Source organism: Hetaerina americana, unplaced genomic scaffold (genome assembly GCF_022747635.1).
Source record: "Hetaerina americana unplaced genomic scaffold, ioHetAmer1.1.p SCAF_3, whole genome shotgun sequence".
NCBI lineage: Eukaryota > Metazoa > Arthropoda > Insecta > Odonata > Calopterygidae > Hetaerina > Hetaerina americana.
In genome coordinates, this window is record NW_027286874.1 from 70,346,055 (window position 1) to 70,359,527 (window position 13,473).

At 34.8% G+C, this 13,473-nt stretch overlaps 1 protein-coding gene across 1 annotated transcript; it reads left to right on the top strand.

Annotated features, from left to right (window-relative positions):
* The first annotated feature begins 2,754 nt into the window (after positions 1-2,754).
* LOC139690272 (alpha-tubulin N-acetyltransferase-like) lies at positions 2,755-7,169 on the top strand. Its single transcript, XM_071587620.1, has 7 exons — positions 2,755-3,023; positions 3,406-3,555; positions 3,648-3,819; positions 3,900-4,047; positions 4,125-4,224; positions 4,580-4,714; positions 5,100-7,169. The coding sequence occupies exons 1-7, from the start codon at positions 2,920-2,922 to the stop codon at positions 5,506-5,508; spliced, it is 1,218 nt and encodes a 405-aa protein (XP_071443721.1). The 5' UTR covers positions 2,755-2,919; the 3' UTR covers positions 5,509-7,169.
* Positions 7,170-13,473: the final 6,304 nt, after the last annotated feature.

Below are 13,473 nucleotides of genomic sequence, written 5' to 3' on the forward strand. Positions count from 1 at the left end.
TACATTTTTGTTTTGTATCATTTACCCCAGACACTTGAAAGCAAACAAATATTCATTTTCCCTTTCGCAACCGAAATAGTATGTGTGTACATGAACTGTTCTCATTTCGGACGAACCCGCAAGAAAATTGCCTCTCACGGTTTCTTATTTTTTCAAGACTGATATGACTAGTTGAAGTAAGAACTTGAATATTCGATATATAGTGTCTACTGGGGAATGAAAAAAAAGAAAAAAGCTCGGTATTTGATTGATCATTCCTCATAAGCTGCACTTCTGTTTTAATAACATATTTCTATCGTAATTTGAAGTGCCAGTGATGTGTGAAGTACAGGAGCTTCACGGGGACCCTTTATTACGTAATAATTTCGCTCTATTAAGGCAACAAGGAGGGGAAAAGTTTTCAAAAGACACTGACCGAAATGTTTATTTTTAAATTTCATTAGGTGAAATCTGTGGATAGGAATATGCGAATAAGTTGATCTAAAAGATAATAAATAAGATATATTTTATTGAGTCATTATTTAGGAAATATCGCCATTAATTAGAGATTTTCAGGGGGTAAATATTAGCGTTTATATTTATTTCCAAAATATTTGACTTTTTTAACCTGCAAGTCACCGCTAGGGTGTGTGGCAAGGGGTGAATACACACCAGACTAATTTTGACCCGAATATGACCCTACTGCGGTCGGACAATATTATTCTGATCCCTTATCGTTCGTGAAAAAAATGGCATCTTAAATGTATCTGCTCTACACTTAATCTCTTTAATTTAATGGCATTATCTCTCCTACCATAATACAATGGTGGTAATAAAACATTGTCAACATCACTGCCAAAGAGACATCTTTCCAATTTGTGCAAGAGATAGGAGGAACAAAACATTTATTTTGTTAGGAGGGACAAGTTATCCACTAAGTAGTTGCGTCTATCCACAACCCACCTCAATAGGTAGATTACCTTAAAAAAAGAAAGGTAAAGAATGAAAGATTAAGTGAAAAGATAAGGGCACATTTAATATAAAAGAACAAATATCCTAATTGGTGCTGATTTTTCCGATATAATTTATTTTTATATAACTTCGAGAAGTCTTTTTTGTAATTTAAAAACTTTATATGATTACATGGAAAAAACCCAAGAGAGGAGTGATGCATCTGTTGACCTGGAAGGATTTTCTGCCAGCAATTGAATGGCATTTATGAGAAAATGGGTAATTTTGTTATCAATGGAGAAATAATTACTTAATCAATGTGTTATGAAATATGCATTCCTTACTTGTTCATCTAAACAGCTCCGTGAGTATAAAGCAGTTTTCGGTTGTGGCCAAATTCTTGAGGGACAAGTTTGCAGCGGCCGATACTAATCAAATCCATTGTTACCGCTCGTTTTTATGCGTAGGAATACCGTAGTAGTAGTTTTAGGGGAGGCGACCGACAGCTTAGGTCATTTACGCTGACTTTATTTACATTGACTCAGAGTACGTAATTAGTAGACTGACAATTACATTGACTAAGGTCGTTAGGGACGGATGGGAGAGGACGGGTGGAGAGAAACCCGGCATCTGCATTAGCCTACCCTTGTCGAAAGTTGCCAAGAGGTCAGTAGTTCAACGTTCTATCCGACGGACGTCGTACTCACCCAAAGTGCTCTCCACAAAGCACCTCAAGTAGGGATCGGAATTTGAACCCGGGCCCTCATGGTGGGAAGCCTGTACGTTAGCCGCCGCACCATCCCATCCAAACACAATTCCGTTTTATCCTTGGCTGCATGTAAAGGATGGAGAAAATTCTGCTATAAAAATAGAATCCACCCTTTGCAATGATATTTGGAAAAGGCGAGACAGTGGCACACAGCGTAGAAAATTGAATTAAAAGATATTAGCCTTGGTTTTCATGCATGCGAGAGGTGCGGTGTAGGGTTCGTTCCGCCAATTAAGAAAAGAAATTTTGATATAAGCATGCGTAACTTGCACACGGCGACCTGTTTATCGGATTGCTCGAATACATTAACATTTCGGATTTCCAGCAGCATTATGTTTAATGGTTTTCACTATCTTTGGCATGAATGAATCTCGAAAATAAAAGGGATAAAAAGCTGTGCTTCGGTTTGACAATTGGACTTAGAGAAATATCCATACGCTACTCATCTGCTAATTACCATGTTACTCTAACAACTCCTATGGTGACTGTTTATTCGTGTAATCAATTGCTGATCCTATTAGCATTAACTCAATCCCAACACTCGAATACCTACTTCCCAATCGTATAACCAGTTAACTGCCCTCCCCTTTATTTAGAATATTTAACCCTGACTAAAGTGATATATCCTTGCTTGTTATTGAACTATGATAATCCTCTTCAGTTATCCGAAACACATTATTTGAACCTCAATTTGTGAAAAGAAAGAAAAAACACTTCAGTCACCGGAAGCCATAAACCGTTACACAGTTTCACACATGAGAAACAAACCGTAAACACTAGAGAAGCAAAAAGTTGAGGAAACAAAAAGCACTATGCAAAGAAATGCGCATTCATTGCGCATTTGGAGTATATTGGAATACGATAAAACAAAAAGCATAAACAGAATCGTTAGAGCTTTTGCTAACGTTTGTTTCGAATTTCTCAGGCTCAGCAGGTATTTGCCCGCGGTGATATTAGTTCTTAACATTGCCAGTAGGTGAAGTCACCGCCATTTTTTCTTCATGTGACGTAGTTTTTAAGGATTTTAGTTCTTCCGACCGCCAGTACACGCCAGTAGTCGTTGCCGTCGACACCAATCGACTGCGGTTGTTCCCAGAAGATCAGCGGTGACCATGGCACAGGAGAGACAGACTTGAACAAATGTGATATTTCGTTACAAGAATACTGTATCAACTAGGTATCGTTATTTGGGATCGACAGTTTCAGCAATTTCTATAGGAATGGAGTTTCCTTTTGTGGTGAATGATTTCCTTCAGTACGAAATAACCAAGATCGATAATGCTTTACTGCCAGAGGGTTATACTGGAGACAGAAGAACTGTATGGTGAGTTGTTTCAGGAAATATTTACCGGTTAAGTTTACGTCAGTTTTAATAATTTTACTGTTTATCATGTTTCTGCAATGGCCGTTAGTTTCATTTACCGTGATAATGTTTTTCGCAATTCGTATCGAGGAAGTTTATCTTGGCGGTCTCTGTTGCTTAGTTCTGAATCTTATTGTTTTTCATCTTATTTATAATACCAGATGATTAATTTTATTTTGACTTGCCTTACGAGTTTTGCATTAACGTTATTAGTACCGGCTGCCAGTAAAGGTTTTATGTATTGATTTATTTGAAAGACCCGACACATAATAATTATTTGGTAGTGGAACACCTTGCTTCAACTTCTCATCATTAAGGATGTGTTGATTACTTGATTACCCAGGAATTGCCAGGAAAACATATCTACAATATTGGATGCTATGGGCAAAGCGTCAGCTGCTGCTCAAGGTCTGAATGTGGCCATTACCACTGGAGATCGCCTCAAGAATTCGGATCAAATTGTGTATATGTTGGTCGATAAGAATGGGAAAGAGTGAGTCATTAGAAGTTTTTATGTAACATAATTAAATATTTAGAATTTGTGTGTCCAAGTGAGTTATTAAATTTTAACTTCTTTTATACCAGCGGTAAAGGTACTGTTGTTGGAATGTTAAAAACTGGAAGGAAGAAGTTGTATGTATTTGATCAGACTGGAGCTCATCATGAAATAGTGCCACAATGCATACTAGATTTTTATGTGCATGAGAGCAAGCAGAGAATGGGTTGTGGAAAGAAATTGTTTGATTACATGCTTCAGGTGTGTTAACCTTTCTTGTCATGTTTTACATTGTAATATAGAGTAATAAGTATTGTAATTAAATGGGTTTTGTATTTCAGAAAGAAAATTTGTCAGCGGGACAACTGGCAATTGATAGACCATCACAAAAATTCCTTTCCTTCCTAAAAAAACACTATGGCTTGGAAACGATAATACCTCAAATGAATAATTTCGTAGTGTATGACATATTTTTTAAGTATATATCAGGTAAGCAAAATACATGGCAAGAGTTGTAGTTTTCATTTGAATATGCTCTCATTGTCTAATTTTCCTAAATTTGGCAGATTCGCCATCACATACACGAAATACTAACAATTCTTCTGAAGCTAAGCATGTATATTCACCCAAAGCTGGAATTACAAATTCATCTTGCAGCAGTAGCAGGTATATTTATAATTGCTGTAACATAGCGTTAGTTCTACTTTTATTTTAAGTAAATATTTCATATTGCATGAATTTAGGCATAACCAGAGAAGCATATTTAGGCTTGGCATACTAATTTTATTTTCTAGCATGAATACATTTTATAAGTAATGAGGTTGGTTGGAACCTAATAACATCATCATAACATGCCTTGTGTTGCTAAATTAAATTATAAAACGTTTGGAAATATATATATAGATTGTGAGATATTCTTTAAAAATATATATACGTGTAAGATTTACTAGAAAATCATTGTTAAAGTTGCATAAAATCTTGGATAAGTAAAAATATTGAAATTCATCATGATTCCCCATAGCCGTGAAAGTGAAGCAAAGCAGAGGGTCCCGGAGCAATATAACTGGAAGGCACCACTATTAGCTCAAAGACCAATTTCCAGTATTGGTCAGATATTGCAACATTCTGCAAATTTGGCTAATAATCAACCTTTAAGGTAAATCTCTTATTATTTTACTATGGGTATCGTCGTTTTGTTATGGTTGACTTTATATTATTTTTTTCTTTTTGTTTCTTTTATTTTCTTCTTTAGCCGTAAATATTAAGGAGGAATTGGAATAAGCTCTGAAGTATATTGTCCTAGACCGAAGCTTTCATTCTTCCCAAAAATATAGAGTTATTTCTCGGTTTTTTATATTTGAGTTTTTGTTTAATCCTTTTTACAATTCAACTTTTAATTAACTGTTTAATATGTTTTATAGTTCATCTCTTATTTATATCATCAGAGTATGTAATTTATTGAGTAAATGTAATAATGGCACTGTATAAATATGGTTCATCTTGTGATGGCTCCATATGTGAGGTTAATTCTTGGCTTCCAGCACACCTAACCTAGAGCCTCAAAACCAGCTCAACGACAAACTGGAGCCAGATGTTCAGCTCTCTATTGTTACCAAGGAAAGTACTCCACATTCCAGCAGAGAACATACACCAAAGCTTCCAAGAGCCACTGAAAACAAAATTATTTCCCCAGAAAATGGCACCATAGCACAGGAAAGCACTCAGCAAGCTCCAATCTCTACTACAAATGGAAACCTTTCCTATCAGGATAAGGTACTCACGTCGTCACCATGTAAAACACCAGAGAGGGAGCTGAGTCAAGAAGTTGAGAACATCCAACTGATTAACAACACAAATGCTGCCGCCAATTGTGCCCAACAAGTGGTGGATACCGACCCTCATGCTGTGGTCAAGCGAGATTTGAAATTTCACCATGAGCCATTGTGGTAAATTTTGTGTGCTCTTGTTTACCAATTACAATAATTAATTCCTATGCTTGGAAAAAAAAGGCATGGGGCAATTTCTGGTAATCATTTTGCTACTTTTATACAATTTGAGGCCAGACTATTGTACAACATCTAAAAGTTACTTTAAAAAAAGTATTTCATGTTTTCCAAATTTTCATCATTCCAAATGATGGTAGTTTTATGCCCTGAATTGTGATTATAATGTTTGTTATGGCTCAGAATCATCAGCTTCAGATTGTTTTAAAGTTGATTCTCCTTGGTGCTAAAGTTCTACTGAAATGTTGCTTGTTAATTCTGTTAGGTTTGTTAGTATTCCCATATGATACTTAAAATTTCCTCATACGCACAGTATTTTGAAAAGCCATTGAGTTGTGAAAACCCTTTTATTTACATTGCTGGAAACACCATAAATTATTTGAAAGTTTTTTTCCCTAGTACATTTCATTGTTTTTTTTTTGACTGACATCAATATAGCTGTTTGATTTTTTTTTTATATTGCTGTGCTAGTCGTTTTTGATAATACAACAATTTAGATATCATGAATGAATCATGCCAAATGTTTCTGTAAAAAAATATACTATATATTTATTACTTATGCTAAACAAAGTCGTGAGCAAATAAAATAAAATATTTTATTAATAATTCAAAGTAAAATTTTACTTTCATCAAAAAATCCTCAATAAACAAAGTGCCTGGTGTGTCAGTAAGTTAATATATTCGTGATATAGTTTGTTCACTAATTGCAATCAAATCATATTCTTAGTAAGGGTGCTATAGATTTTCCATTAACTCATTGACCAACATTTGGATAAATTTTACCAAAACATATTAATAATACTACATTCATGATTTGTAATTTATCGTAAAAATGCTCATTCCAGAGTGCATTAAGTATTAATGATGTTACCAGGAGTCTTGTGATGTATTTATAATAATTTATTAATTATTAACCTCGACCATCCCCTTAACTCAATGGCTTTCTTTGCAAATGTATTCATAATTGATACAGTAATACTCAACTGTGATTAATGTTAAGTTTATTAATTTATGCTAAGGTTAGTGTTGTCTAATTTGGTTGTTGTGTGCATCAATTGTGTGTTAATATGTTAAACCAAAAATGACTTGTCAAGTCTAATGACCTCGCTAAAACTAATTTTTTTTCACCCACTATAAATGCACTCTTATTGCAAGTAATTACCATGTGGTAAAGAGCTTTAATCATGGAAAAGTAACATGTTCCTAGCTAATTATTGTTTTAAATGTGTATATTTATTTTTATTTAATTTATTTATAAAAAAAAATTTGTAATTGGAATATTGTTGTTTTTTGTTCAGTTGGGAAGAGGTGGCAAAATATGATGATTCATTTTAGTACAGTAATGACTAATCAGAGCTTGGGTAATTGCTTGGAAGTAATATTTATATAATTCCTGATGAATGTTAACTGTGGATATGTAGTTAATATTTGTGCATGTAAAAAACGAAAGTAAACTTTCCAAGCCGAATTAAAGTATTAATATGATGGCAGCTTGGTGGTGCTACAGATGGCTTAATCTAGGTTTTCATGGTGTAACGCCCTATCATCCCAATAATCTACTCACTCTACCCTATGATACTATAAACTGTCATTAAATTCTGAAAACAATTTGATCTTTTATTTTAATTTTTAAATCCGTATTAATATTTAAACTATAATCCTATTTCTAAATCTAGTCTTGTATCAGCAATGCACTTATCATGACCTATATTATTGGCCTGAAATTGGAATGGGCCAATGAACTTATGTCTGCTAAGTTAAGCCTGCTGACAGATTCGATTTTAACATGAAAGTATCTAATTGGTGGATTGGGTGATAATTCTCAAGACTAGTCATATTTAAAGAAATACAATGAATGGTCCAAATGTGGTTTCGAAGTTTCACAAGGCTGATTCAAGAGGGGTGGTTCACCCAGTATTAAGCCCAATGGCATGCAAGATTCACGAATTAAGGGGACAGTTCCTTAAAGTGGCTTCCAAGGAAGATCTGGCACCCAAAAAGTCGCAGTAGGATTGGAGCTCAGGGTGCCTAGAGAGGCCATCCTGGGCTCTCCAGTCAGTAGTGCAATGCTCTACCTCTCAACTACCATGACCCACTATGAAGTATTATATTTTGTTTATAAGTAGCTAAGTGTGTTCATTTGTTTAGCTAGTGAAATTTCTTCCAGCTGAGTAGAGCCCTACAAAACTTAATGTTGCAACCTAGTTCACATTGAACTGAATTGCTCTTACTGATAAAAACTATAGATTTAGATGTCCTGTTGGATTACTTCGTATGGGTGGCTTTGTGAAAACCTCAAGAATGATTACACAAAAGGCAGTCTGTTCAAATAGTTATTTCAAGATTTCATTTCATTATGTAAGCATTCCATTGCACGTAAGTATTAAAAAAGCATAATTTGTTACTAGGAAACTAGTTTCATGCTTTTTCTACTTCAGCTAGTAGTTTTTTTATAAGGCAGTCTGTTCAAATAGTTATTTCAAGATTTCATTTCATTATGTAAGCATTCCATTGCACGTAAGTATTAAAAAAGCATAATTTGTTACTAGGAAACTAGTTTCATGCTTTTTCTACTTCAGCTAGTAGTTTTTTTAGGTTCAATGTTCAATATCTTCATAAGTATTTATGCATTGATACCCAACAGCAAAGTCTTGTACTGCATAGCCTTATACTACTGTAACCTTCAAAATTCATTTTTACCACAACTAGGAAAGAAAAGCCAATCATGTGTATCATTGAGAGTGCATATAGTTTATCCCAAGGTAAGTTTGACTCGGTTCACCATTTATTTATCCTGTCTACTCTTTTCATATTAGGGCAAATTGAAAGCTAATTAGCTAAAATTACAGTGTATTCCCCAAACCCTGTAATTTTAAGTCCATAGAATTATTTATCTGGTTCTATTGTCGAAATAAATTTTTCCCTGTTTTTGATATTAATTCATAGGTAACAAGGTAAGCCTTTCATCTAGAGGCTTTCCAGCTTAATTCACAATATTTACATTTATTTGGTGAGGAAGGAAAGTTGTATCTTTAAATAGGCTTAGAATTTGTTTGAAATTGGTATATAATTAATCCTAATTTTTTTCTGAGGTCATTGAATATTATTGCTACTATGTAATAGAATGCTCTTGTGATTTCATGCTCTACGTTAAATCAGCAATGATGCAAATATCCTCCTAACTATAACCTTTAGTGTCCTAAATAAATAAGACTTTGTTTCCTAGTCAATACATTATTATCAGCAGCCGTTAAATTTTCTTCTCCATTTGAAATACCAATAACTATTTTCTTGAGCCTAATATACTTGTCTGTTGTTTATTACTTTTGCATTCCCTGTACTGAAAATCAATGTGTATGTCCAACATTATCTGTGGTATCTAGATAAAATTTTAGAGCTCCGTAACCTCTTTTTAAACAGTTATTGTTTTCTGCGAGGCTGGTGTTGTAATAGATAGAAACATCTGCATAGAAAAGAAATACAGTAAAAACAATACACTCCATCATTTTCATGGTTTCAATATGTCATATTTTAGTTTTTCTTTTCTCTATTCTAATATGTTGCATATGGATTCATCAACATGGGAATTTAAATGGATCCTTAGTAAACTGTTCTCCATGTTAAAATGTCTAGCCTGGACACTTCGACACATCTTATGGGCATGGTTTTTTGACGCAGTCAAAATAGATTGCCACATGAGGTTCTATATTCCAAGGAAGGTCTCTGTCCAAATGAATGAACAGGTGATAGGTTTGATGACCAATAAGTAGACTCCACTAATTGCAGCCAATGCTCCATTGTGAATACTTGATTACATTTGATGGTGAATGCAAAGGAATTTTTTTTATGTGAATATTATGCAAGACATGGGACCACTTTATGAAAACCATTGATTCTGAAAATGGGGGCATTCGAGGAAGGCTGGCTGTGGGTTGGAACAACCCACTTCGAAGGAGGAAGGCTGTGGGTTGAGACAACACCGCAGTCGAATTGGATACTCAGTGTGAACTATAGGGATTAATAATACTATTTGACAAAGTGCATGTATGGATGAAATTAAGTACGACAGACTTTGAGGCTTTCATTTGAATACTTGTAATATAAATAGTTTAGTAAAGTCCTGGTAAGTACCACCTTATTTTCAACGTGTAAATTATTAGTTAAGTGAATTATATTCAGTGTGTAGACAATTGAAGACTTGGCATTTTGCTATTTAATAAAGTAGCTATATAATCTATCAAGAAAAGTGTTAACCGTGAAGTGCTGCTTTAGGCATTTTATGTTTGCCATTTGTTTACCATTGTTTTGTAACAGAAGCAGAGGAAAAGGATATGCTTATTGTACAATGAAGAATGTAGAATTGATGAAATATTATGTAATGTAGGGTGTCAGATTTTCTCGTTAGATGCAGCTAAGAAATGGGGGGTGTTATGTTTATGCGTATCTTAAAATGTAGGCTGGCAAATAATAAAGCCAATCATTTTTCAGTCTCCACCTTACTCTATAGGTTAATTCAGTATATAGTATTCTTCAATCTTCTTCATAAACAGGACAGTCTTTAGCATCGTATTGCCTCTCAATATCTCTTACATCCAATTTTCCTGCCTTCCTCAAACTCCTAACTGTATTTTCTCTTCCCCTACTAGTTATCCATTTGTTCTCCTCTGCCCATCTCATCTTTTCATTATTCTCCCACTACCACATCTCAATAGCCTTCAATCTGTGCATACTTTAATTTTCAATCTATAATTACTTTATTGTTGCCTGAATAACCTTACAAACCTATGCCTATTCTATATTGCTGTAGTAATTATTATTGCATCCACAATAACTTTGAAAACAAAGATTTTTTGTTTGTTTGTAGAAGCAAGGTGCTAGTTACCATGATGTACCAAATGGGGTATTCTTGAAAAATTGAGTAAGGGAGATTGAAATGATGTTCATTAGTGTTGCTAGCATTGATAATCATATAGTTTTTCAATTGTGATTAATATCAGGCTATTGACTTATGTTTTGGGATCGTAATTTCAATTTTTTGGCAAATAAGTAGTAGGAATCATCCAAAAAAGGTCAAAAAAACAATCAAGTTTGTATTTAGGAAAGACAGGAGGAAGCGTTATACCATATTACTACTGAAAAGAATATAATGATTGCAGGGTTATTCTTTTCTTTGTGGGTTCCAAGGAGGCATTCAAAAAAAAAGGACAACATTAACCATAATTCAGGTAACAGGAGTCTTTCAGATCCAATTTTTCATTTTTTTCCAACTTAGGTTTTTATTGAAATGGTAATTCTTCAAGAATTTTTGGCTGTCTAATGTTATGCTTACATCAGGAGGCAGATTCAACAATTTTTGCTTCATTAAAAATTAAAAAAATTTTTTTTTCTCATTTATGGAAAGCTGGGTAATTTTTATTTGGGACTTGTGGTACAACATTCAATGTGTCTCTCTTCTTTGTCACCATATTGATTATATATTTCAGTGTATATCCTTTTCTCTATTTAATTTAAAGTGGAATTTGAAATACAAGCTTTTCAACTTGCTGTCCCTCAAACTTCACGGGAATTCAATGTAAGGTATGGTCTTTGCATTAGCTTCTGCACATCCAGTCATTTCAATTAGCAAAATGTTACTCTTTGTTTGTGTAAGTCCTATCTCATTTCTTCTACTTCTCCCTAACTCATTTGTGGGATAAAAATCCAGCAGGCTCATGATCTTGCAGTAAGGGCTTTACCACATATGCAGCAAAGAGGGAGTAGCCTGAGGACATTTTAACAATCCACTATTTCATTATTTGAAGAATATTGCAGTATTTCTTTTATATTTATGTCCAGCAATTTTTACCAATGTTTTCTCTATGTAAGAACATAGATTCATTCAATATTTACTAATAATATTTGCATTTTTATTTCTGCAAGCTACTTTATCCAAAATTATTATACACCTATAGTAATATTAGTTTACATAATGTTCACCTAAGTTCATGTAGAGTAAGAGGAATGCTGTTCTTGGTTCTCCCCATTCAGTGTCACCTGGTGCTAGAGCGGAATGCGTTTCAAGGTAATGATTGAAATGTGAAAGGTAATAATTTATTTGTTCACAAACTAACTGGAATAATGCTTACCCTCGATAATATTCTTATTTTTGCTCGACAGGATGTCAAAGATTAGCTGTTACAAAATTAAGGAATTTTGGGAAATTCTTTGGATGGCGATTTGAAGTAAATAATGAATCAACTGACTCCCAGAGTGACTATGGAAGTGAGGTATCAAAAGTAACTAATTTTCAAGAAGAGTCAGACACTGATGAAGAGCTGGCTATTGGTCAAGTGCATGAATAAGAGTCGAATAGCTTGATCATACCTTCCTACCTGTATTGGGCATATACGTGCAAACAATATCAAAGAACCCATGGGTAAAGTGTTACTTCACCCAAGAGTGCAAATTGGGAACCCCACAGATTCATTTCTTATCCACAAAAATGACTCCAAAGTTGTTGCTACATTGAATGTTACTAATATTGAGATGGGATGTTTGTGAAATTTCTGATGAAAAACATGAGAATCCAAGGAAGCCATATTACAGTCAGGTGGTGCACACATTTTTTGGACTAATGCTAACCGCTGGCCACTCTAAATCCAACTATTCCAATTATGATTCTCTTTGAGGAAAATTATATGGGATGGTTCTCTTATTTTTTGGGCGACAATGGATCAAAAAAGGTTTGATTTTTGCACTTTGCAATGATAACAGTACTGACAGGGAGCAAGGAAAAATGATAATCTTGCTCCTATTCATGACATATAAAGTAAGTAATAACCAAGGAAAGCAATATGTCCCATAGAGAGAATTTGACAATTAATGAGCAATTGGTGTCTTTAGGGGTAGATGTCCTTTTAGATAACAATATACCTTTGAAGCCTGACGAATATGGCATTACAATTTGTTGAATGTGCATTTTAAAACTTCTTAACCTTAATACAGAATGGCATATTTGGATAAAAGAGCTTCCTACAGAATCTTTTAACTTCAGTCACCCTCTTCTTGAATTAATCGATCTATTACCCACTCTTTTAAAGTTAGCATGATAGAACTTTTATGCCAGCCAAAATGTGGGAACCTGAACCATATGATGAGTTTTCGTATGAATATCTATACCAAGTAATCTGAGAAATCAATTTTAAGTGTTTGCCATGAGATGTCAGTAAAGATCAGTGCTAATTGCATGGATTATAAGGCCATAATCTGAGTTGGATCCAAATTAACTATGTGAAGACCCAGGCCTGCCAGTATATTCATGAGTGCCATACTTTTTTATATGGTCTTTGGCTGGTTTATGTTTAAATCACCATAGATCAGTATCTGCACTTTTTGCAAAAGCTTGTTGTACTGTAACAATAAGTGATGACAAAAATACAAGGTCCACATTTTAAGTATCATGACTGGTTCGCTGTAGCCTCAACAGAGCTGTGGATGGGGGTCAGACCCGTAGAGGGGTCCCCCACCACTTAGGCGCACTTTAGTTCAGTTGCCTCCGGGCATGCGTTGAGATAGGAGGTGGAATTTTTGTGATGTGTGATTGTTGGTGGTGTCGTCATGCCAGCATGGAGCGCACCGTCAAGCAACGCTACGTTGTGAAGTTTTGTGTTAAACTCAGGAAATCCACATCGGAGATCCTTGAACTCATTAAACAGGCTTATGGGGATGATGCCTTAAGCTGCACAAGAGTTTTTGAGTGACAAAGGTCCTATCGCCGTGTTTGAGTGACACAACATGCCGGGAGGTCGCCGAATACAAGCACCGCGTCGAATGCTTGAACAGATGCTCAGGTGGCAAAAGTGAAAAAGGTTTTGGACTCTGACAGGCGTTTAACCATCGCCCTTACAGTGAGGAGACCAGCCTTTCAGCGGAA

What these genes read in the sequence shown, in the direction of transcription:
- LOC139690272 (XM_071587620.1), top strand. Translation starts at nt 2,920, where the DNA reads ATGGAGTTTCCTTTTGTGGTGAATGATTTCCTTCAGTACGAAATAACC. An exon ending in GGAGACAGAAGAACTGTATG is followed by an intron (nt 3,024 to 3,405) that starts GTGAGTTGTTTC and finishes TTGATTACCCAG; the next exon opens with GAATTGCCAGGAAAACATAT. An exon ending in GCTAATAATCAACCTTTAAG is followed by an intron (nt 4,715 to 5,099) that starts GTAAATCTCTTA and finishes CTTGGCTTCCAG; the next exon opens with CACACCTAACCTAGAGCCTC.